Here is a 24,313-nt window from a genome sequence, read left to right on the forward strand (position 1 = left end):
TATATTTAAATACAAACATTTAAATATTTTTTGTGTAAAAATTAATCGATTTATCAGTGCTCTGCACCACGTACTAAAACCATTCTATTGTATATATTTTCTATTGAACCTTTCTGTAAAGCTGATCTTAAATATCTTGAGTCTCAATGAACTGAAACCTGTCTTTTTCAAAAACATAAGACTCGTAACTGACTCGTTTAAATTATATGTTCACAAGAACCGATTCAAGAACTGAATCGGACTTCTGAAAAGTTAAACATAATCGATTCGTCTGTGCTCTACACAGCGTCCTGAAACGTAAACGGAACTGGAGGGTATTTTGAAGAAAAAAGTCTCCGTCGGATTGTTAGCATGATCCATGTGTACATATTAGACTATGTCCATGTTTGATTACTAACCCAACGCATCGAACATAGTAGTTATAATTACAGATATTCACATGGAAGAAAGACTTCAAATCGTTATGACTGCATTTGAAACACAGTTGATATTTTACCGTATTATCAAAAATAATGTAAGCTAACTTACCACACAATTTTTCTATCACGCTTGAGTATTTACTGCATAGTGATATTGGTAGTTTTATTCATCTTTGAGGAATATAAATCCCGAAAGGGCAATGGCCAGTGTGCATGAAAGTTTGTATTTCAACCCCATGATGACAAATGGGGTTGTTCATGCCAATATCTTCGGTATAAAGGATTGGGTCACTCCATACAAGATCGCAGTGTTAGCTTTACTGTATGAGATGTCCACAACCAAACCAATGGCACTTCTAGACAGAAGACTCCTGAACAAACTCATCCTACCTTTACAACAGGTAACGTTAACGTTATGTAGCATGTTTTCTTTTAGAGCTGTATATGCTTACCCTTTTGACACTTTAAAAAAATGTTATATAGCATAGCTGAATTATTAATGTTCTAGATAAAATGATACTGCGCAGTGCACATGTTTGATTTGTGTTTGTGATGACCAGGGTCCAGATTTGATCCTGGAACAGTTTGTGAAGATAGTAGAGGAGTGCTGTCTTCGCATGGTCAATGCTGTTAAACTCAGGTAACTTACAGTATGCATCTTCTCTTTACAAAGAATTTATGTCATATGTCATAATCGTTCAAATAGCCATTGCCTTCTGTTTTTCAGGTTGTTTTTAATGGCTGATGGAGAGTTGCAGGACATGGAGCACTTTTTTACTATCCTGCCAAGTGCTTTCAGCGACTCGGAGGCATTCAAAACCAGTGTTGTTGGTACGAATATGTGTTTCTTTCAGGCCGTAACCACAATTGCCATGAAATATTGCCCAGTTTAAAGGGTTACTTTACGCAAAATTAAGAATTCTGAAATTTCCTCACCCTCATGTCGTTCCAAACCCGCAAGACTTTGTAACACAAAGGAAGATATTTTAATCAAATCTGAGAGCGTTCTGTTACTCCATTGACAGCTGCACAACTACCACTTTGACACTTCAAAAAGTTCACAGAGAGATCATAAAACAAATCCCTGTGAATAGAGCGTTTAGTCCAAAATTTCTGAAGAGACACAAATGCTTTATATGATGAACTGATTGAATTTTGGCTTTTATTCACAAATAAACATTCATCAATGTGCACATCAGTTATATTAAGCGTAAGCTCAATGATTTTCGCTTGACGTGCAAGAACCAATGAAGTTTGTTCTCGCGCATCAAGCAAGTACAGTTGAGCTTCTGTCTAGGTTCACTTATCAATGTTTATATGTCAATAAAAGCCTAAATTAAATCTGTTCATCATATAAAGCAATTGAGTCTTTGGATTTAATCGCTCTATTCATATAAATTAGTTTTACAAAGTCTTTATAAACTTTTTGAAGCATCAAAGTGGTAGTTGCTCTGAGATTTTCTTTATTTGTGTCGAAGATGAAAAAAATCCTTAGGAGTTTTTAACGACATGAGTAATAATTTTCATTTAATTTTTTTTGTTTATTTGTAAGAGTTTTAGTGCTGAATTCAAGAAAATCTTCTTAAGAAAAAAATCTCTTAAATTATATTATAATAAGTCTTCTCAAGATTTTTGAAGATTTTTTTTCTCGGGATAGTTCACCCAAAAATAAAAAATAAATATGTTTATATGCTCCCAGAGCATCCAAGATGTAGGTGACTTTGTTTCTTCAGTAGAACACAAATGAAGATTTTTAACTCCAACCGGTTTGTCAGTTGTATAATGCATGTCATTGGTAACATTTTAGAGTTTGAGTGCAATGAGAGTAAAAAAAAAAAAACACATACGAATCCATATTAAACCTTGCAGCTCTTTACGACACGTTGATATCTTAAGACAAGAAACCCGCTTTTTGCGAGAAGATTCCGAACAATATTTCTATAAATTATTTTTACTCTGAATGTGATCTATGTACAACAGCCTTGAGTGCGCCATCCCTTCCAGTTAGTGAGGTCAAATGTACACAAGTGGCAGAAGTGATCTCTCACGCGTTTCTCTACGTCATATCGTGCATTTTGACCTCATTTCCCAGAAGTAATTGCACAGAGAAGGCTGTTGTACATAGATTTCTTTCAAGGTAAAACAAAAAAAATATATATAAGAAATGATCGGTTTGTGCGAGAATCAGAATCGTATTTATGTCTTAAGACATCAATGTGTGGCCACGAGCTGCAGGGTTTAATATGGATTCGTATGTTTGTTTGTTTTTTTACTCTCATAGCTCTCATTCTCTAAAATGTTACCATTGACATGCATTATGTGACTGACTGACTGCAACAGTTGGAGTTAAAAATCTTAATTTGTGTTCTATTGAAGAAACAAGCACACCTATATCTTGGATACCCTGGGGGTAAGCAGATAAACATCAAATTTTCATTTTTGGGTGAACTATTCTTTTAAATGTATTATTTAAATCAAAATAATTTTTATATTCATATTTTACAAATGTTATTTATTCTAATCAAATGTATTTGTTAGTTTGTTTTAGTTTATTTAAATCCAAATGTGTTTATACATTTTAATCCATGTATTATTTTAATCAAATGTATATCCTTATTTTTATTTTTATTAATCTAATCTTTTTTAAATCTTTTTTTTCTTCTTTTCTTTAAGCTTTTCCACCATTTGTCCACCTATTAACCCATTTTAACTGAAGCATCTCATGATGTAAAATGTGTTCAATGAGATCATGTTCTCCACTGAAGTACATTGATCACTTTCTAACTGTAACTATACTTACGGGTTATTTATAGAATATAAAATATCAAGTTAGAAAACATGAAAACTGTAGTTAAGAAGAGCAACTTTCTTTGTGAATCTGAAATCTTTCTGTTTCTAGGTCTGTTCATGCGTCAGATGCTGCTGGCCTACAATAAACTGTCCTTCAGTCAGGTTTATAAGCTGTACAAGTCCCTGCAGAAGTACTGTCATCGTGGAAATCCTCCTGAGCTGTCCGCTCTTCCCTCAGAAGACATGGAGCTGACGGGCATTGAAGACCCTAGTGCCGACCGCATAGACAAAGATGAGCTGGACACAACATCTTTACACCAGTCCGAACTGAGGTCAGAGGGAATAATGTACTTATTATTAATGGAATCAGGCTTGTATTAAAGGTGTCATAAACTGGCTTTTAAATTTTTTTTATACTGTTGTCTGAGGTCAACTAATGACGTTCGTGTGGTTTTTACATTCAAAAACATAGCTGCAAAGCTAAATATAGCTGCAAGCAGCCATTACAGGGGTCAACCGCAACAAAAGCAAACAAGGAAGCTAGCAGCAGACCAACTGCAAAAATGAGTAAAGACATTTAGAGACAATTTTTAAGCAAACATTTTGAAACCCCATGTTAATATATTGAGTTGTATTGAGTAAATTACATGTTTTGTTTAATTATAGCGCTACCAAGAGGCACAATCATACCAATTTTTTTTTGTGTGTTGCATGTTGCCTCAGGTCATGCTTGTGATGACATGTACCACGTTTGGTTTGAATACGATAAAGCGTTGCGGAGATATAGCCTTTTAGTGTGTTTTTGCAACTGCTACATACATTTTTTTTGCACGTTTTTCGAAAACGATTTTACAAATCAACTTGAATTCCATAACTTTTTGTCAGCATGGTCTACAGATTATCTGGTTAAATTTTCGTGTAAATTGGACCAACGGCCTAGGAGGAGTTCGAAAAAGTTGGTTTTCAGTTCATTACAAATGCCGGGAAAATTTACATTACGGAAAATGCAATCAAATTGGCTTGTGCCAAGGAATCAGGGGAAAAGGATTTCGTTTCTAACCCTTATGGTTCAAAAGTTATTAGCATAAACATGAGTGAAACTTTGGACAGTTGGTGGCGCTAGAGGGAATAATTTAGAGACTCCAAATTTGGTATGGTTACTATTGGTACTGACCTCCTATCAGTGTACCAAATTTCATAACTTACCCGCAAACAGTTCTATGGGCTGCCATAGACTTCCATGGCAGAATAATAATAAGAAATCTAGCGATTTCAAGAGGGGCTCCGCACCTCCGGTGCTTGGCTCCTAGTAAGTAATAGGCTATTTTCTACACTGGTTTTGAGGCTCTCTCCAAAACGCTAGTTTTTGGTGGGAGTGCCGCACTGGAGACTTGGAAGTAAACGCCCATGGATAAGATTTGCATATTTAATGAGCTTCAGCTCCTGTCATATCTAGTCCCTGTCAGTTCAGTATGCATGAGGGAGGGATTGTTTTGAAAGCGGCAACCGGAATGATACAAGTACGTCTTTATCAAACAAACACAATGATTTATTTCTCATCCACCCGCATTTGATTAGACTATTATTTTTGTGGCCCGCAAGATCGTTCGATATAAGCGCGAACCGCTCGCCCTTCAAAAGTCAAGTCAAGAGAGAGATAACAGCACAGAACAAGAAAAAAAAGGAATATTTTGAGATTTGTCAGCCTGCCGACAGGCTTACATTTTGGTAGCCCATCTGGAAAACACACACCCTGGGACGTTGGGCTTTGCGAGCCCTTGCCCATGCATGTCTGAGTCCAGCATGCTAAAGGTATGTTCTGTTAGACACGTAAGACATAAGCAAAACGATCTATAACAATGCAATACTATTACATATAAAAACACTTTTTTTTCTTTCGTTTTACTCACATAAGTGTGTTGCAACATTCCTGTTGGAACAAAAATAGAAGAAACAACATTGTGAGATTTCTTTACAAACAATCCCGCAGTGAAATGAAGTGAACACCATTCTTCTTCACGTCAACTAGAACTTCATTAAAAATACATTTTTATGTACACTCCACACACTCCTTAGCCTAGAAATCTAGACGCACCCTAGCGGCAGCAAATTTAATCTGCCCACAAGTGTCGTCTAGGAACTCTCAATACCCTTCTGAGCTGTATTCCCCTAACTCTTGCCGGGCCAATCACATCGTGTATAGAGTCGGCGGGCGGGGCCATAATGACGACGGCCGAGTTGCGTTTGCGTGCTTCTAGTAAACACAGAAACTGGCGAACGGCGGCGGTCTTTCGAATCAGCTTTGACTGCGATTCTGGAAGACTTGGAGTTAAGCTTTTCTCTGAGAAAAGAACAAAGAACGGCACTGAAGTCATTCTTAAAAAGGGAAGATGTGTTCGGAGTTTAGCCGACCGGATACGGCGAATGTTTAATCTATCAACAAGCTCTGTTTCACCTTCGTTGCTCTGGTTAGTGGTAGCGCTATCCTATCGCGTGCAGAGGGAGTTTGAAAGACAACCGTTTATCCCGCCCGTCGGATTGAGCCCTGTCTATGTTGAGTTATCAGACCAAACATCTTGATGTGGGTCTGGCTTGTCAGGCTACACACTCCTAATATTAGGATTCAAAGTAAGTTTATGCACGACTGTGTTCTTCCACAACCAGGAATGGCGCAATATCTTGCTATATTCTTCGGCATGTTTATTGCTGCTGGCTAGTGTGATCCGATGAGTCAGTGGGCGGAGCTACTGAATTAGACGTGCTTATTTTTCTCTAGAGGCGGTGTTTTGTCAGTCGATGACGTGAAGATGTGATGTGTCAAGGGAAAGTTGATTTCTCAATTCTTCACCCCTTTAATGGTATTTTGTATGTTGGGGTCAGTTTGACCCATATTAGATTTTCAAACTGCTTAAAACACTTGTGTTTTGGAAATTCTTTAAAAGTTTTGGTTACATCAATTGTGTTAGGTGTCAAATTTACTCCCAATTGTTCCGGGGCCCGTTCTTCGTACCTCAAATTGAATAAAATATAAAATAGAAATATAAATATAATTGATTTGACAGATCCCAGATCTTTTAATCGTGATAACTGATCTCTGGCTAACTTGGTTCTTCAAAAAAAATTGCGGATTTGATTAAAATATCTGGATTAAGTTATCTGAGATCACTGCTCGTGCCTGTGTTCCCTGAAGAGGGCAGATGCATCAATACTCGAAACCACGATCAGCAATGCAGCGATTGGCTGGCGTCAAGACAACGTAATGACATCATATAATTAAAAAAGCCACCTGGCAAAAAACTTGTCAAAGAAAAAAAAAAGAAAAAACACACATTTCTGGACCTTTATAAGGAAACGACCAAACCAACATAAAAGTTAGATAAATTAAATGTTTTGATGAACATGATTCCCAATTATTTATGTTCACGATTTTATAATATTTGTACACACTGCATTTTTATTTCAATGTTGTAATTTCATTTTTAATTCAATTTGAAGCTGATTTTTATGTGAAAGTATTAATTAAACTTTCAACGGTCAAGATCAAATGATCTGCATCTCTTGCGCTGCTTCAAGCCACTCCAAGCAAGTCCAAGATGAGCTTTGAAGAACCAAACAATCCGAGATCAAACCAAATCGTCAACAGTCAAATCCAGCTAACGACGTACGAAGAACGGGCCCCAGATTTGTATTTGTCATTTTCAATAGCTTGTCAAAGACTAAAATATGAAATACAAGAGAACTTGACTCAGACACTCAAAGACTCTACTGAAACTTTTGACTCTTCAGAGGAGAATTGGCCGTTTCTTCAGCCACAGAGTTTTACAGACAAAACATCTGTGAAAAGATGTTTTGGGTTTTTTGAGTTTTTTGGATTTTGTGTACTTGAATCTTTCCAGACTGAAAAGAAGTGTAAGAAACCCAGTTTTACCCTCTCAAGGGTATGATTACCAGACATAACAAAAGGGAGAGGCTATTTTACACAAAGCACCAAAGCAATAAATTCTTAATAAAAACACAAAGTACAAATATTGTTAGATACTATTTATACTTGATATTATTTATATATTTATTCAAATAGTCACTACAAGTGAAAAAAAAACCTCTGAATTTACTGTCTCAATTCAGATAATTTCGAAAATAAAAATATGTGGGTCAAATAGACCCCTAACACAATAGAAATAAATGGAAATTATAAAATTTCTCACCTTTTTTTGTAGTCCCAGAGCGGAGGTTTTCTGTTTTACATAATATTCAGTGTTATTCATAATGTCTTCTTTTGGTGAATTGCATGGAAACCAATAGGAGGTCAATTTAACCCCTACACAAACAGGGTTATTGAATAGGAATGGACTTGACTGGGGGGTTTATTTTGTTTTCATCAGATCGGATGAGACCCAAGGTCCTTTATCTCAGAAACAAGCGGAATACTTCCTTGCACGACAGGTTTGTTATAACATAGAAGAGATTTGACTTTAATAAACACATTTGTCTGTGATTGCCCCGATTAATTGTCACCTTGCTTTTTCCCAGGCATATCTCCTTAAAAACGATGAAAACAAGGCTATGTCGCCGGCTAAGTTACAGGATGAGCTCAACAACATTCTCAAGTTTAATCCTGACTTTGCTGAAGCTGTAAGCTGAAATCCTTCATTTTAAGCAACAGATGATTAACCTCTTTTTAGTATAACTAACCCATCTCTGTCTCTCCACAGCATTATCTCAGCTATTTGAACAGTATGCGAGTGCAGGACATCTTCATCTCCACTCACAGCCTCCTGCACTACTTTGACCGCCTCATTCTGTCCGGTGGAGAGGGAAAAAGCAATGGAGATGAAGGCTATGGCCGCAGTTTACGATATGCTGTCCTGAATCTGGCAACCTTGCACTGTCGTTTTGGACACTAGTGCGTATTAGTTATTTAGATTATGTTTTGAACACTGCATTGTGTCAGGAGCATTTTATTTTAGCTAGGATATATTTGGTTTGTCAGAAACTTGGCTGGATTAGGTCTTATTTTTCTGACCGCAGTCAATTTGTTTTTATGGGTGACTATAGGTCCAAGGTTGGTTCTGTTCATATTGGTGTCCCACAGGGGTCAGGATTGGGTCCCTTACTTTTCAGTATGTATCTTTAATCACCTGGTCAATTACTAAGATCTCTTGACCTTAACTATCACTTTTATGCCGATGATACTTAGATTTATATCCATTCAAGACCAAGTCAACATGTGGATGTTGTGCATCTTTCAAACTTTATCACTGAGATCAAGATTCGGATGTCTAATAATAGTCTGTCTTTATATTAGCTCTGAAACGGAAGTTATGCTCCTCAGCTCTCCTCATCAACTGCGAAATGCTGGTTCTTACTTCGTCTGTTGAAGGTGTTGCCTTGTAGTTTCAAAGCAAATGTAAAAATCTTGGTGCCTTTTGTGCAGAAAATGGTTAAGACATCATTTTTTTCACCTCAGAAATATAGCACGTTTACTTCCTATGTTGTCCTTCTCAGTTGCTGAGAGGTTGATAAACTCGTTTCATGTGTTGACTACTGTAATGCTCTTCTAGCTGGGGTATCTAAATCCGTCAGGTACCATATTAATTTTAGAATCCTTATGTTAGCATATAAGGCTTTGCATAATCCGGCTCCTCAGTACTTGACTGATCTATTAGCTCCTTACACACCATGTCGTAATCTGCGTTTCTCTCAGAGTGGTTTCTTGGTTTTTCCCAAGACACGGCTTTGTTCTGAGGTGATAGAGCATTTTCTTCCTATCCTCCTAAGCTTTGGAATTCTCTCCTGGCTGACACCAGGAAAGCAAATACATTAACTGATTTTTAAAGGGTTATCACCCAAAAATTAAATTTATGTCATTAATGACTCACCCTAATTTTATATTTAGTCAGAGAGCGTATCTAAATGTATGCACACTATACTGTCCATGTGCAGAAATGGAATAAAAACATCAAAGTAGTCCTTATGTGACATTAGTTAGTTAATTAGAATCTCTTGAAGCATCGAAAATACATTTTGGTCCAAAAATAACAAAAACTACGACTTTATTCAGCATTATCTTCTCTTCCTTGTTTGTGTTCAATCCTCAAATAACGATTCAAATGGTTGTGAATCAGCGTATTTCTGTTGTTTTTGGACCAAAATCTATTTTTGATGCTTCAAGAGATTCTAATTAACTAACTGATGTCACATATGGACTACTTTGATGATGTTTTTATTCCCTTTCTGGACATGGACAGTATAGTGTGCATACACTTAGATGCGCTCTCGGACTAAATATAAAATATCTTAAACTGTGTTCTGAAGATGAACGGAGGTCTTACGGGTGTGGAACAACATTAGAGTCATTAATGACATCAATTTCATTTTTGGGTGAACTAACCCTTTAAATCTCTTCTCAAAACATTCTATTTTAAAATTTCTATTACTTGATTATTTATTTTACTTGTTGTATTTAAAGTGTGTTGTTTTCTCTGTTGTTATGTTTACTTGTAAAGCACTCTGAGAAAGCAACTTTTAAAGGTGTTAAAAAATAAATGTATTATTATTATTATTATTTTATTATTATTATATGACAAACTTAATGAAGCTGACTGCAAATTTCTGTGGTTGTGTATGTGCAGTCAACAGGCTGATTTGGCTCTGCAGGAAGCTATCCGCATCGCACAGGAAGCAAATGACCATGTGTGTCTCCAGCACTGTCTGGTAAGAACAGTTTTTCTCATTCCTCCGCGTGCCGTGTATGCGTGATCTGTTTCTTAATTGTTTGTCCCATCATGAAAAGGACTCTATTTATATATGTGTCTTAAATCAGGACATCTTTCATAACTACTGCAACAATTAGTATCCTCAATATCCAAATTATTAAAAAAGTGTAATTAAAAGGAAAACAACATACCTTTGTGAACTTTGGAGTGTTTTGCAGCCATCAAAATTTCAATTTGTTTATATTTACAAAATAAAATTGGTCAATGAAAACAACAGATTTTTTCTTTGTACATTTGTCAGTTAAATAAAGGTTCAAGAGAATGGACAGATCACAGATTCTTGATTTTATTGCACTTTACACGATGTCCCAATTGATTTCTGAAGGATCATGTGAATGAAGGGATTGAAGACTGGGGTAATGTTGCTGAAAATTCAGCTTTGCCATCACAATAATACATTGCATTTTAAAATATATTAAATCAGAAAATTCTGTTTTTTTTCCTTCTTCTAATTTTAGAGTTGGCTGTACACACTAGAACAAATGAAAGGATCTGATAGTGTGGTATTAACAGAAGACTCAGTGAAAATTGCAGCTCACTTTTGTCTCCCTGTAAGTAACTCGTTATGATGGAACCATTTTAATGGCTTTATTATATGGATATGCTTTGCATAACCACAAGACATAATGAATGGCATCAGGCATATTAAATCAGTTCCTATTAATCTCTTGCAATTAAATAATTAATGATCTCCATTTTGCAGTATTTAGCTTCTCTAGGCATTCAGTCCCTGGTCCAGCAGGGAGCAAAACAGGGCATGCCGGCCAACAAGCTGCTGGACGCCCTGCGTGGAACCGATATCATGCACTGGAAGCAAAGCCTCTCTGAGCTGATAGAAATCAGCCTGGCGCAGACCACCTCCATATGGAGGATGTATGGCAAAAGGTCAGATAACCTTCTTTTTATGAAATTTAAGAGAGCTATGAAGTGAAATTAACTTTCTTTCATATTTTGCTTTTACTGTCATATGTAAATGTCTTCCAACAGACTGTAAGGGCTAACACTTTAATTGTGCATTAATACTGTGGCACAGCAGTTTTTCAGGTTTGATGTAGTTTAAGCTGAATTTGCCTTCTCTGTAGCACTATGGCACGGCAGCAGGCTCAGCTCTTGTTGAATATGAACAGTCTGGAGCCGGTGAACTTTAGTGTGCAGCAGAATAACACTGAGGCCTTTGCTGTTGCCCTTTGCCATCTGGCTGAACTCCATGCTGAGCAGGTACCTGACCTCTCGCACAATTACATTAATGCATATGCTGCTTCTGCGCATAAGCTGGATTTCATCTGTTGCCATGTGCAAAAATGGAACATGTTTTACCAATCGATTTTTTTTTCTTCTATCCTCAGGGTCTTTATGCTGTCGTGACTGACATCATGAAACACTTGAAGCAGCAGTTTCCTCCCCATACCCAACATGCCAAAGTACTGCTAAATAAAATCTAGGCTTCATCAAGCACAAATCATCAGCAGCTCCAATTACAAATCTGATGTTTCTCTTTTTAACAGCTCTGGATGCTATGTGATCTGAAAATTCAGTTTGAGAGGGCTATGAATGATGGGAAATACCATTTGGCTGAACCCCATGTCACAGCTATCTCTGCCTTAAACAGCTCTGAGGGATTGTACAGGTGGATAACTGCGCATATTATACTTTTTAGTAGATTGACCAGTACAAGTGATTGTTTATGTCTTTGTCTATTCAGGAAAGCGCAGCTGCTGAAAGCTCTGAATCGTATGTCTGAAGCCTCTAAGATTCTACAGCAGCTGCAGCAGCAGTGTGAGAAGAGCAAGAACACCGAGATGATCATCAGGTATAACTTTATGAAAATAAAAGTCTGAGATGTTTTCGTGTTTAAAGAAATGGAAGTCAGCATGAAATCAAAATTTACTTGCACTTGTCTAACTGGATGCTGAAAATTCAGCTTTGCCAACAGGGAATAAATTACATTTTAGTTAAGTGTATTAAAATAGTGTATTCAAATTAAATCTTAATGTCCCCATTTTTGAAGTGTACTATTTGAAATCTTGTTGAAACTGCAGTGTTAACATGTCATTTGTTAACTCTTCCGGTGTTTGCGTGTTGCGTGTCAGGGTGATGCTGGCCTCTGCAGAACTCCACTGGGATTCGTCTGGATTTGCGTCAGCTCTGCCATTACTTTTAAAGGCTCTTGCTCTGTCACGCCAACACAACCTCCAGAGCTTAACCTCAGAGACTGTGTTACATCTGGCATTTACACAGGTACACCAACAAGAACCTTCGCAAAGATGAATCTGTTTTTAAACTGGGTCATAATTGTAGTAGAAATGTGAAATTATTTTTGAATTTGGTGCCTTCTAGACTGAGAAAAGACAGAAAATTTATTTTTGTCTCATGGGGATGAAAGACTACAATTCCCGGAATGCTTCACTGCCCTGTGAGGCCATTCCCAAAGCCACCTACTGGATTACTGTGACTGAGTTTGAGAACAGACACCAATTAAATACTGAACGTGTCTGTTCAATATAATGCTCGAGTCGCGTTTTCAGTTCATGCCTTTGGAAGCTTAACTTTCATAAAAATTACTTTGAGAAGTTGAGAACACTTACATTGCTTAGCATCCATTTAAATGAATGCCTGCAGCTGTGAACTGTGCTGTGAGTGAGATCTCCCATCCACATGTGCGAAAACATGCTGGCTGGAGTCTTTAGCCTCTGGCCAAAAATTTCAAAGATGACACAAATATAGTCAATTTGCGTCACGGGAGGAATTTTTCCAGAAATAAAATGCATAAATCTCTTGTCTCAGGGGGATATGAGGGGGGAAGCACAATCATTTGATTATACTCCAGGGTTTCTACTGATACGAAGCCATATGCTAATCGCTGAAGTAACCCTTTTAGTACTTGTTGTGTATTTGTTGTTTCTAGAAAGTAATTTCTGACTAGTAGTGTCTGATGTTTATCATCTCTCTTCATAGCTTATGTTGGGGATCCCTGAGCAGGCTCTTGCACTGGTGCAAGACGTGTTGGAGTCTGTTTTGGCTCACGGTTCTCTGATAGACAAGGGCAGAGCTCTGCTGCTGGCGGCTCGCTGTCAGATGGCTTTAGCAGGAACTGCTGTACAGGAACACAGACTGAACGGTACTGCCTGAATGAGTCCTGCTTGTCACCCATCTCACAGTATTCAAGTCATGCTTCATATGTTTAAGTGATGTATTTTCTTTTCCTACAGCACTGGAACAAGCCGTGCACACTTTAGATGAGGCAGCTGTGTATTTCTCTCGTCTTGACTGTAAAGAGCGTATGAGAGACATACACTACCTACAGGCACGCTTGCATCACACTCTTGGCAACGTTTCTCAACGCAACAAATGCGCCATGCTCTTCCGCCTACTGGATCAGGAGCTGCCGTCTTCTGGGATGACTGTGGTCAATCGTCTTTAGGAAACATCTGATATGATGTTAATGAATGACACTTTGTGTCCAGTGTTGTGTGTATCCTGGAAATAAATGTTATTTTGTATCTGAAAAACTCATTTTTGCCTTTAAAAAAAAAATGCATACTGGGATGAGGAAAGCAAATTTACAACATCAAAAAAAAAACTTGGGTGTCATGCTGCTTCCCATTAAGATATTAGAGAGGATTTTAAATGCATAATCCAAAAAATTAACTGTAGGTAAAATGTGTTTGTCTTTAAAGCCAAAATAATAGTTCCTAAAGATAGTTACTATTGTAAAAATTAAGTTTTTGACAATTGCTAAAACAAAGTGCATTATCTTAACCAAATTCACAATAGCTTAAGCCAATTGGTTAATAACTCATTTTGCATTGTTGATAACATAAAAATAATATCTTAAACAAGTTCAGGCAGTTAGACACCATTTGTAAATATGATGCATGCACTCTTTCTGCAAAATTTAACACATTCTCAGTCACTAAAACACATTGTGTGACATCTAATAATCAGTAATATCACTGAAATATTTTTTGTTGTTGCATAGAAGCCTTTATATTTCATTCTTTTTTTGTGTAACAGATTGTAGTTATATGTTATGTATATACTATGTGAATATAAAAACTAATAATTACTACATAATAACTACAGTATTTTAAAATAGTGCAAAACCAAGAACTATAAAGTATAAATATAGGCTACTGTAAGTTATTTACAGTATGCTGTGAACTACTGTCAAGTTAACAGTAATTTTATTTTATCATGGAATAAAATACAGAAGCTTGCTGGCTTTTTGTTGCCAGTAAGTTACTGTTGATATTACAATACAAAAAGTATGTACATACGTTATTCTTTTTCACACTTTTAATTTGATAGGCGATGGAAATACAATTTTGAGGAAATGCTAACTTCCAGAAGCAAAACAAAATCATAATTTTTGGGTGCTCAACGTGCTGCCTAGAAGTGTGTTAATTTATATATTTGTCGCATTTTATTTCCAAGACCCTTAGAAGCTGCTGGCCTTTTGGCCAGATCTTAAAATACAAGTGTAGAAATTATAAATAATCATACACGGCAGACCATACAAAGAACATTATAAATGGGTGAATTCAATTTTAGGTGCAGGCAGTAGATCTTCTCCACAACATGCTCCTTTTCCTTCTGCCCACCTGTAACTGACAGCCTTCTCAACCAATTAGAATAACTTTCATACTTTCGACACACCCACTATTCTGACCACACACCAGAACCATACTTGATGTTTTTCTTCCAGATTTCTCCACATATTTATCCTCCACCATGGAGGCGCTAGGGGGATACCCCACCAAATCATCTGCTCCTAGATCAGGACTGTTCAAGGTCTTAGTGAGTGTGGCCGTGTGCATGGGCTCACTCTACCTACTGCAGAGTAAACTGTCAAAGTCGAGAAAAACCAAAGATTTTTACTCGTATGAAGTGAAGGACGCGAGAGGCAGGGCTGTCTCACTGGAAAAGTATCGGGGGAAAGTAAGTTGTTATTTTTTCTGTTTTAAGTGCTTTGACTTAACTTGTATGGCTTTTGAGAAACATAATTGTCTTGGTGTGTTTTGTGCAGCAGTATTTTCACTCGAGGGCTCGCTGTCTCTTATAATAGGTCTCTCTGGTTGTAAACGTGGCGAGTGGGAGCGAGTTAACGGAGCAGAATTACCGGGCTCTGCAGGAGCTTCACCGAGAGCTCGGCACGTCTCATTTTAACGTGCTCGCGTTTCCCTGCTCGCAATACGGTGACACCGAGTCAGGCACCAGTAGAGAAATCGAGGCTTTTGCTAAATCCAACTACGGTGTGACTTTCCCCATCTTTAGCAAGATCAAAATAATGGGGTCTGAGGCGGAGCCCGCGTTCAGATTCATCACAGGTAGGTTTTACCTGAGAATACTTTTCATTCAATAACTATACAAGTTGTACTCCAAAATACAAATTGTAAAACATTTGAGAAATATCAGTCAAAATTAGATGAAAACTCCAGGAATATGTGTTTTCTAGATGCATTTTTCAGTATGGGGAAGGGCGACCCCTCATGGGCTCCGCCATTTCGACATCACATGACCCAGCTGTTACTAGTTACTACCGTAAGAAAATTATTAATAATAGCAACAATACAATAATAATATACAATAATAACAATAATAATACAATAACAATGATAACAGCACTAAAGTCATTCTTCAAATACATAGCATAAAGAACAGTGAAAGAACACCAATAATATAACGTCGCACTTAAATTTATTTGCTTTAGGTGTTGGTGTGTCCAAATTCATGTAACCTTAACTTACTCATGCACTGTTCTTGACCATTTTTCAGCATAATATGTCATTTGTATTTTAAATTGTATTGATAAAATTGCATAATTTCTTCCCCCCATTCTGCAACTCAAAAAATAACCAGTATGCAACTCGATTTAGCTCAAAATGATTGGACGCACACATATGGGCTTAGAAATGTTGCTTTATTCCAAATACATAGATTACGATTACCAAATAAATGTAAAGAGAAGAGATTCGCAAAAATGTAACATATTCACAAATAAATAGAATTAAATATACAAATAAATTCACATAAATGTTTTTATGTCACAAACACAACTCTGCCTGGCATACATTTTGAATAATTTGTGGATTGCTTCTAGTGCATTGTGGATCACCACCACTGATCTATATAAATGTATGGATTACTTATGATGTCATAGTAAACTGAAGCCATTGCGCCACCATACTGCTATTCCCTCACATTCTATTGAATTAATAGGAAATCATCTGATTTTAATGAGAAAACATTACCTGAGCCTTACAATGCAAACCTACTAAACATTTAAATGGTTATTTATTTAAAGTCTGGAATTTCCCCTGCTTTTAAAAAGTTATGTTCATCTTCATTACAGCGAATATCAGATAAGCTGATGGATGAGACACCTCAGCATTTATATTAAAATGTCAATATAATCTGAATAGATTTATGCCTTGTAAGGCATGCAAATACAACGTAATTCGTAATGTACAGTTATTCACTGTGGTTATCTGACTATGTGTTATAATACTGTACCAGTGTTTTCCATAGACTGTAAAAAAATATGGACGTAGTGTCCGTGACGTCACCCATTGGATTCTGAAGAGCAGTTTTAAAGCGTTAAGTCGAGCTAGCCGTTGCCATCTTGGCAGCGCGTCATCGCGCATCAATCCCAGTTAACTGACAATGGGCAAAGAGGCGGGACGTGAGCGGAGCTGAAGTGAAGTGATGACTAACAGAGAGCAGACAAACGGCAATCCACCTGCCAATCAAAGGGGCCACGCCTTTAAGTATGCAGAACTTTAAGGCTGTATATAATGTAAACAAATGAGTTATAAAAAAAATGAACCTGCCTCACAGTTGTCATGAAGCGCAAAATTAGCTGTATAGACCAGAACCACAATTTGTACCAGGCAGTAAACATGTTTTTTTTCTGCTGTAAAGTTGGGCATTTTAACATTCCCTTCTGGAGCCTGTCCCTAGTGGCCAGTCATTGAATTACAGTTTAAGTCACTTCCCTCTTGGCTTCAACAGAAACTGTGGTTGCCGCTTGGGGTTTTCATTAACAGCATGAATTTTGAAGCAGAAAAAACATTGAACTACAGTAAAAACTGAGCACTCACATAGCTACAATAACCTTTGTAACCTGTAAGCTGATAATGCACTTACTACCTCAGATTATCCCATTCTAATACATATCTCCAACATTCACTGGTGTAAAACCTCCAAACTCCATTTGAGCATGATTTGGAAAAATATTAATATATTGACAAGTGCAAGTGTCTGGCCATATATAAAGCCACAATACTAACTTTGACAACAAGGTGTTTAATCACTCAGTTTCCTGAATAGTAGCGATTCTACACTAGCCTGCGATTTTCACTGTTTTCAAAACACACTGTTTATAATCGGACATGGTAACATATCCTCGGATAAAATCCTGCGATCCAACAGATAATGCCAGCACATTGCCTTGTGACTATCATAGGATGACTTGACAGCTGAATGTAAACTTTTGACTCATGTTGGAATGCGTCAATGTCATATTTGCATTGGCCTTGCTATTTAAATTCATTCAAAAATTCATTTATTTAAATCCCTGTACATTTTAGTGACAGCCCAGCTATGTATAGTAAAGGAAATTCATTTACATTTACATTTTATCATTTAGCAGACGCTTTTATCCAAAGCGACTTACAAAAAAGGGTAGAGCAATAGAAGCAACGAAACAAACAAGGCCAACAACCTGTAAGAGCTGTAAGAAAATCTCAATTAATTAGCACAGTACACAACTTTTTTTATTTTTTATTTTTATTTTATTTTAGCCAGCTACAACAAATACTCACGTACGGAAAATACAGAACAATGGATTTAGATAGCTATGATAACAACCCATTAGGACTAAGGCTGATGCCCCAACTGTTATAATCTCTGGTTTCAAATATGGGGATATTTCTAAATGTATATTAATATTGAATAATAATAATATTATGAACTCAAGATAACTTTTTATTTATTTTATTTTTTAGATTCTGTACAGAGAATGCCAAAATGGAACTTCTGGAAGTTTCTTGTGAGTCCGGAAGGCCAGGTGGTGCGTTTCTGGAAGCCAGAGGAGCCCATAGACGACATTCGAAAGGAAGCCACAGCCCTTGTGCGGAATATCATACTGAAAAAAAGACAAGAGCTATGATGTGCACAAACCCCCTCAGAGACTCAAAAGTGAAGCTTTTTGCACATTTAAGGGTGCGTTCACACTTGTAGTTTGGTTCATTTGGTTCATATGGTCCGGACCAAAAAAACTAAACATAGTCCTGGTCCACTTAGCATTCACACTGGCATTTGTAACAGCGAACCTAAAGTTACTGAACCAAAGGCATAGGGATATGGTCACAACCTGATTGGCTGGCTTTTATGACGAATATTTTGCGACAGAGCTTGCTTACCAAACAGCTGTGTGCTGGATTAAACGTGATCATTTTATGCGTGTTTATGGTTTTATTTTTACCAGCTGAGAACTCACAAAGCGCTCATATAATGTTCAAAACATTCAAAACAGCACCAGAAATTGCTCTGTTGCAGAAACGAAGATCTGCTGCAAAAGAGACAGCAGTTCTGTGGTCTGGATGGGCAACACGTCCTTTGATGAGAAGAACCATATGCTTTTTGTGCGATTTTTCTAGCATTTTCAAAACATGCTCGCCAGACCAAATATTGATGAGGCACTTTACCTTCTCGTTGCTCCACGTTTGCTCTACTCTCTACTCATACATCGATCTTTCCGCGCCGCCAAAAAATCAGCTGACTTGTAGCCTCGCATCTTGTAACATTACGTCCTTTTTTGGGTTCGTTTACATGTCTTTGATCCATGTTGTGTTCATATATCATTTGAATCGCACCAGAGTTCGTTTGGAAGCGGACCGAGACCCATCTTTTAGCGGTCTCTGTCTGCTTGTTTGGTGCGCAGCGCACCAGCTCGGATGGCAGCGTTCACATATGTACAAATGAACTGCACTAACCGAGCAATCACACCAGGTTTCGTTTTAATCGAACCAAACATGACAAGTGTGAATGCACATAAGTGTGTAGATTATCTGTGGTCAAATGTGTTGGGCTTCACCTGCAGTGACATCAATGAGAATGAAAGAGTAATTCTGGTTAATGTGAATGATACTGACAGAAGATGATCGCTTGAGGCCTGGCTTTGTGTGTTTGTGTATTAATAAAAAATTAAATTTTTTGATTGGTAGTATGATTTTGCAAAACAAATTACCAATTAAATATGTTTTTGTGAAGTTTTAAATACAAACTTGATTCTTGCGCTCTAGACACATTCTTGTGATTGTGAATTTTAAAGAGATTTAAAATAACCACATGGTTTTCTCCCCCTCAAGCCATCCTATAGCCTGACAAGCCAAACCCACATCAAGATGTTTGGTCTGGAAACTCACCATAGACAGGGCTCAAGCCGAGGGGCGGGATATACGGTTGTCTTTTAAACTCCCTCTGCACGCGATAGGATAGCGCTACCACCAACCAGAGCAACGAAGGTGAAACAGAGCTTGTTGATAGATTAAACATTCGCCGTATCCGGTCAGCAAAACTCAGAACACATCTTCCCTTTTTAAGAATGACTTCAGTGCCGTTCTTCGTTCTTTTCTCAGAGAAAAGCTTAACTCAAAGTCTTCCAGAATCGCAGTCAAAGATGATGCGAAAGATCGCCGTTCGCCAGTTTCTGTGTTTACTAGAAGCACGCAAACGCAACTCGGCCGTCTTCATTATGGCCCCGCCTGCCGACTCTATACATGATGTGATTGGCCCGTCCAGAGTGAGGGGAATACAGCTCAGAAGGGTATTGAGAGTTCCTAGATGACACTTGTGGGTAGATTAAATTTGCTGCCGCTAGGGTGCGTCTAGATTTCTAGGCTAGCCATCCTAGGTGTATATGACATTCTTCTTTCAGACAAATACAATCTGAGTTATATTATAAAATGTCCTGGTTCTTCCAAGCTTTAGAATGGCAGTGAATGGCAGCCGAATATCTGAAGATCAAAAAAGTGTATAAATCCATCATAAAAGTAATATATATTACTCTTATGGGTTAATAAAGACATTCTGAAGTGAATCGATGGGTTTGTGTAAGAAAAATATTCATATTTAACACATTATAAAGTAAAATACCTAGCTTCCGGTGAACTGCCTTCTGTATTTAATTTATGAAAACAGCATATGCGATGATGACGTCGGACGTAGTGTAAGCGGTTTGAGATCTGAGAGGCGTTACACTTTCTGCATAAGTTGAATGAGTAAGGTGTCTGGTGGAAGCTACATACTTTACTGTAGTTTTAAAGTTTTAATATGGATATTTTTCTTATACTAACACTGCCCTTCAGAAGGCCTTTATTAACCCCCGGAGCCATATGGATTACGTTTATAGTGAATGGGTGCACTTTTTGGGGCTGCTATTATAATACTTGGATTAGCCAGGACATTTTTTTAATATAACTCCAATTGTATTTGTCTGAAAAAGAATGCCATATACACTAGGATGGCTTGAGGGTGAGTAAATCATGAGATGATTTTCATTTTGGGGTGAGCTATCCTTTAAAGAGACAATAATGTATATTTTAGATCATTTTTCTGGCATGTGAAAAAAAAAAAAACTTTAAACAATCATCAATTGTCACTAATCTGGAATAAAAGGCAGGTATTGCAGATAAATGCATATTCATAATTTACTATAATAATGTATTTTAAGTAGCCTAAAAATCTAGACGCACCCTAGCGACGGTAAATTAGGCCCTTATAGTGTAGTTATATGGGTTGCACAGAGCCTTAAATCGTAACACAATCCATCATCAAAAATATGTGATCAATTTAAAAAAAGAATATTTTTTGATTTATTAAAGTTACATTACAGTAAAGATCATTTGTTAAATTACCTTTTATCTTGTTTAGAAAAAAGTAGGCTATGCATTCTTGATTATGCCATTTGCTGTAGTTTGGATAATTTTTTCAACATTTTCTAGTTTTGTTTTCACTGATTCTCTGGCAGTCCTTCTCCACTTGAATTGCTCATGGAAGAATATTTTCCAATTAATAATTTTTTGTCCACTAGATGGCAAAATCGTACAACATGACAAATCTATCCCTTTCACGTTGGAAGACTTTGCTGGTAGGTTTGATCTTGCTTCTAGTGAGATGTTGTATATTTTCAACTGAAAGTGTTTTGTGATATTATGTAAACGGAAAGAAAAGTACATACTTTGTAGAATGCACTAATTAGTAATTTAGTCATTAAAAAATAACAAAAGGAAGAAACGTTTGTAATCTTGGCGAAAATTACGTGAGTGAAGATTTAGGAAAAGAAACGAGATTCTATGTCCCGTGGCATAACTAAAATCCTGGTGGTTGGGTTGTAAAACAGAATACAAAGCCAGCGTATGTCTTAAATGTATGGGCTCATGTACCTCAATCCAAATGTTTCTATGGTTGAGATGTAGCTCAACATTTTATTGCTAACTTATTATTTCTTGTGCAAACAAAGCTGTGCTTCGCTAGTGTCGTAAAACAGCATTCACACACAAAAATGTCGTAGGGCCTACCGGTTGTCAGTCAGTAGGTATACTTTGCATTAGAATGCACTAAATATAGGCTACTAGTAGGCTAATGTATAGAGTGATATTTATAAAGATATTTATAGTGTACATTGTAATATCAGTGAGCATTAGTATTACAATGTAACCTATATCATTCTTTATGGTCAGGGCTTATTCTATTGTATAGGGGGCCCGTTTTGTGGATATATTGTATTCTGTTTCCTTTAATAAATCTGTTGCTTCTGTCCAGTGCCACAATTATGCATTTTTATATTAATCATTTGATTTGTTCTTGCTGTTTTTCTTTTAGGAGTCCATAATCAGATCGGCCCAGTTACACTAGTTTTTCATTTTCTTGACTGATGTGACAGAGTACAGACACAGAAACGGAAAAGACACTAGGGTAATGAGTTTGATGTCCATCTCTGCCAACTCTGTAGCAATCACCTTCCCTTCCCTCATGTTTAGTGATTCAGCCTGACCCAACCAATCCATCACGCTGTTTGTTACTTGCACCGAATGTTCTTAGAGGAAAAACATCCTAAGAACTAAATGTACCAAGTGTCCAGACAAATGAAGGCATACATTCTTAAGCTTCAAAGTTCAGCTTGGCGGGGTTACCGCTGCCTGACTGTGCTCTGACATTTTGTGAGCTCTGATCAAAAGGTCCAGCTCGCTTTGACAGCCCAGAGAAGACCCCATAAGGTGCACCGCTGGGAATAAAAATCCATGGGAACCTTCAAGACTGAGCATAATGAATGAAAAATACATGCACAATATTTTCTTGTTGGCATGTCAATAAAATTAAACAGTCCCTGTGTTATATATAGCATATATATTTTTTCTATTCTGTGGAAAACAAAAGAGGATTTTCAGGAGACTATCTTTTGAGTCTGTCATCATTTTTCAAGGAGCCCAGCTAACAGGGAACATTATCAGAACTTTTCCAATGTTCTGGCAAAGTTCTCTCAAAGTTAGGGGAGGGAAAACATTCTTCCAGTTACATTAATAGAATGTTTGTTCAAAGTTATCTGGTTTTCAATAATGTTCTCAACCTTAAACACAAAACGTATCTATACTGATCGTTACAATGTTCAAGAATGTTCAAGGAACATTCAAAAGTAAAGTTCCCATAATGATTGAAAAATAGAATGTCCCCTTAATGTTTTTATAACCAAGAAGCAAAAAAAAAAAAAACATATTTAAAACATTTAAAAAATCGGAATGTTTTGCAAATTCAGAGAACATTCAGAAATAACGGTTTCATAACTTAATGGGAATGTAAGCAAAAACATTCTTAGAAGATACAGATTTGGACACTTACACTGAAACACCTGATTTTAGACCACAATAATATATTATGGTGTAGGATTTTGGTACCTCCTTTTGCTGGCAATACAGCATCATTTCAGTCTTTGGAAGGACAAATACAAGTGGCTAATTTTGAGACATTCCTTTTCCAGATCACTGGCCAGGTCACTATGATGCTGGTGGAGGACTCTCTTCCAAAAGACTACAGATATTGTGACTGTGCAGGCCATGGGACAAGTTCAACTTTCCTTTCATGTTCATCAAACCTTTCTGTCAGAGGTTTTTGCTGTGTGTATTGGTGCATTACCATGCTGATACACTGCACCGTCTTCAGGGTACAATGAACCACATGGTCCTCCAGAATGATTCGGTAGTCCTTGCCAGTGATGAGCCCATCAAGCACAATAGGGAACGCCATAATAAACCATCACTGATCCACCCCTGTGCTTCATTCTGGGCATGCAGCAGTATTAAGCCTCTTTCTCCACACCGCAACTCCAGTAGATTTGGGAAAGACAGTGTAGGTTAACTTATCAGAGAACAATACACGTTTCACATTGTCCACAGCCCAAGATTTGCCCTGTTGGCGCCATTGAAACCGACATTTGGAGTTGGAACGAGTCGCATGCCCAAAGGTTTGGCTGTAGTAGCCCGACAATGAATATTGACATCGTGGAGCTACAGACAAACAGTTTTGGTATAAACAGGATATTCAAGGTACACATTTTATTCTGCTTATTCAGTTATGTTTTTGGACACAATCCGGGTTCCTACCTGAACATCTCTTTCAGGCAGCTTCCTCTCATGTCGTCAGTTCCTCCTGTTGCATGTGGTTTGTCCTACGTGGTGATATGTCGACATTACCCTGGATGTCATATCTCTTGATTGACCACAAAGACTTACGGTCCTGGTCACATTGAGACGCGCAACAATTTAGCCTCTTTTAGGGTGCGTTCACACTTGTAGTTCGGTTAGTTTGGTTCGTTTGGTCCGGACCAAAAAACAAAAACAAACATAATAGTCCTGGTCCGCTTAGCGTTCACACGGGCATTTTTAACAGCGAACCTAAAGTTACCGAACCAAAGGCACAGGGAGACGCTCACAACCTGATTGGTCGGTTTATATGACGTAGGAGCTCGTTTACCGAACATGCAAAACAATGCTGTGTGCGGATTACACGCGCGGGCATTTTATGCATGTACATATGGCATTATTTTTTACCAGAGAACTCATGAAGAGCTCATGAAATGTTCACAACATTCAAAACAACGCTGTGTGTTGGATTAAACGCGATCATTTTATGCGTGTAACACATATGGCATTATTTTTTACCAGAGAACTCATGAAGAGCTCATGAAATGTTCAAAACAACGCTGTGTGCTGGATTAAACGCGATCATTTTATGCGTGTACATGTGGCATTATTTTTACCCGCTGAGAAC

At 37.4% G+C, this 24,313-nt stretch overlaps 2 protein-coding genes and 1 long non-coding RNA gene across 3 annotated transcripts; all 3 read left to right on the forward strand.

Moving 5' to 3' along the window:
• The first annotated feature begins 297 nt into the window (after positions 1–297).
• On the forward strand, positions 298–13,485 carry anapc5 (anaphase promoting complex subunit 5). The gene is made up of 17 exons (XM_067413351.1): positions 298–820; positions 980–1,059; positions 1,147–1,250; positions 3,319–3,541; positions 7,592–7,652; positions 7,740–7,841; positions 7,922–8,112; positions 9,842–9,923; positions 10,444–10,536; positions 10,689–10,870; positions 11,068–11,203; positions 11,332–11,406; positions 11,491–11,612; positions 11,688–11,795; positions 12,076–12,223; positions 12,941–13,103; positions 13,195–13,485. Exons 1-17 carry the CDS (start codon positions 620–622, stop codon positions 13,404–13,406), a joined length of 2,283 nt encoding a protein of 760 aa, XP_067269452.1. The 5' UTR covers positions 298–619; the 3' UTR covers positions 13,407–13,485.
• Positions 13,486–14,653: 1,168 nt separating this feature from the next.
• gpx8 (glutathione peroxidase 8 (putative)) lies at positions 14,654–19,205 on the forward strand. The gene is made up of 3 exons (XM_067413352.1): positions 14,654–14,923; positions 15,051–15,312; positions 17,992–19,205. The coding sequence occupies exons 1-3, from the start codon at positions 14,717–14,719 to the stop codon at positions 18,153–18,155; spliced, it is 633 nt and encodes a 210-aa protein (XP_067269453.1). The 5' UTR covers positions 14,654–14,716; the 3' UTR covers positions 18,156–19,205.
• A 798-nt stretch (positions 19,206–20,003) lies between these two features.
• LOC137038635 (uncharacterized) lies at positions 20,004–22,369 on the forward strand. Its single transcript, XR_010897529.1, has 3 exons — positions 20,004–20,521; positions 21,081–21,137; positions 21,872–22,369. It is a non-coding gene; the product is annotated as an uncharacterized lncRNA (long non-coding RNA).
• Positions 22,370–24,313: the final 1,944 nt, after the last annotated feature.

Source organism: Pseudorasbora parva, chromosome 13, assembly GCF_024679245.1.
Source record: "Pseudorasbora parva isolate DD20220531a chromosome 13, ASM2467924v1, whole genome shotgun sequence".
NCBI lineage: Eukaryota > Metazoa > Chordata > Actinopteri > Cypriniformes > Gobionidae > Pseudorasbora > Pseudorasbora parva.

What these genes read in the sequence shown, in the direction of transcription:
- gpx8 (XM_067413352.1), top strand. Translation starts at nt 14,717, where the DNA reads ATGGAGGCGCTAGGGGGATACCCCACCAAATCATCTGCTCCTAGATCA. An exon ending in TGGAAAAGTATCGGGGGAAA is followed by an intron (nt 14,924 to 15,050) that starts GTAAGTTGTTAT and finishes CTCTTATAATAG; the next exon opens with GTCTCTCTGGTTGTAAACGT. An exon ending in CGCGTTCAGATTCATCACAG is followed by an intron (nt 15,313 to 17,991) that starts GTAGGTTTTACC and finishes TTTATTTTTTAG; the next exon opens with ATTCTGTACAGAGAATGCCA.
- anapc5 (XM_067413351.1), top strand. Translation starts at nt 620, where the DNA reads ATGGCCAGTGTGCATGAAAGTTTGTATTTCAACCCCATGATGACAAAT. An exon ending in TCATCCTACCTTTACAACAG is followed by an intron (nt 821 to 979) that starts GTAACGTTAACG and finishes TGTGATGACCAG; the next exon opens with GGTCCAGATTTGATCCTGGA. An exon ending in CCCATACCCAACATGCCAAA is followed by an intron (nt 11,407 to 11,490) that starts GTACTGCTAAAT and finishes TCTTTTTAACAG; the next exon opens with CTCTGGATGCTATGTGATCT.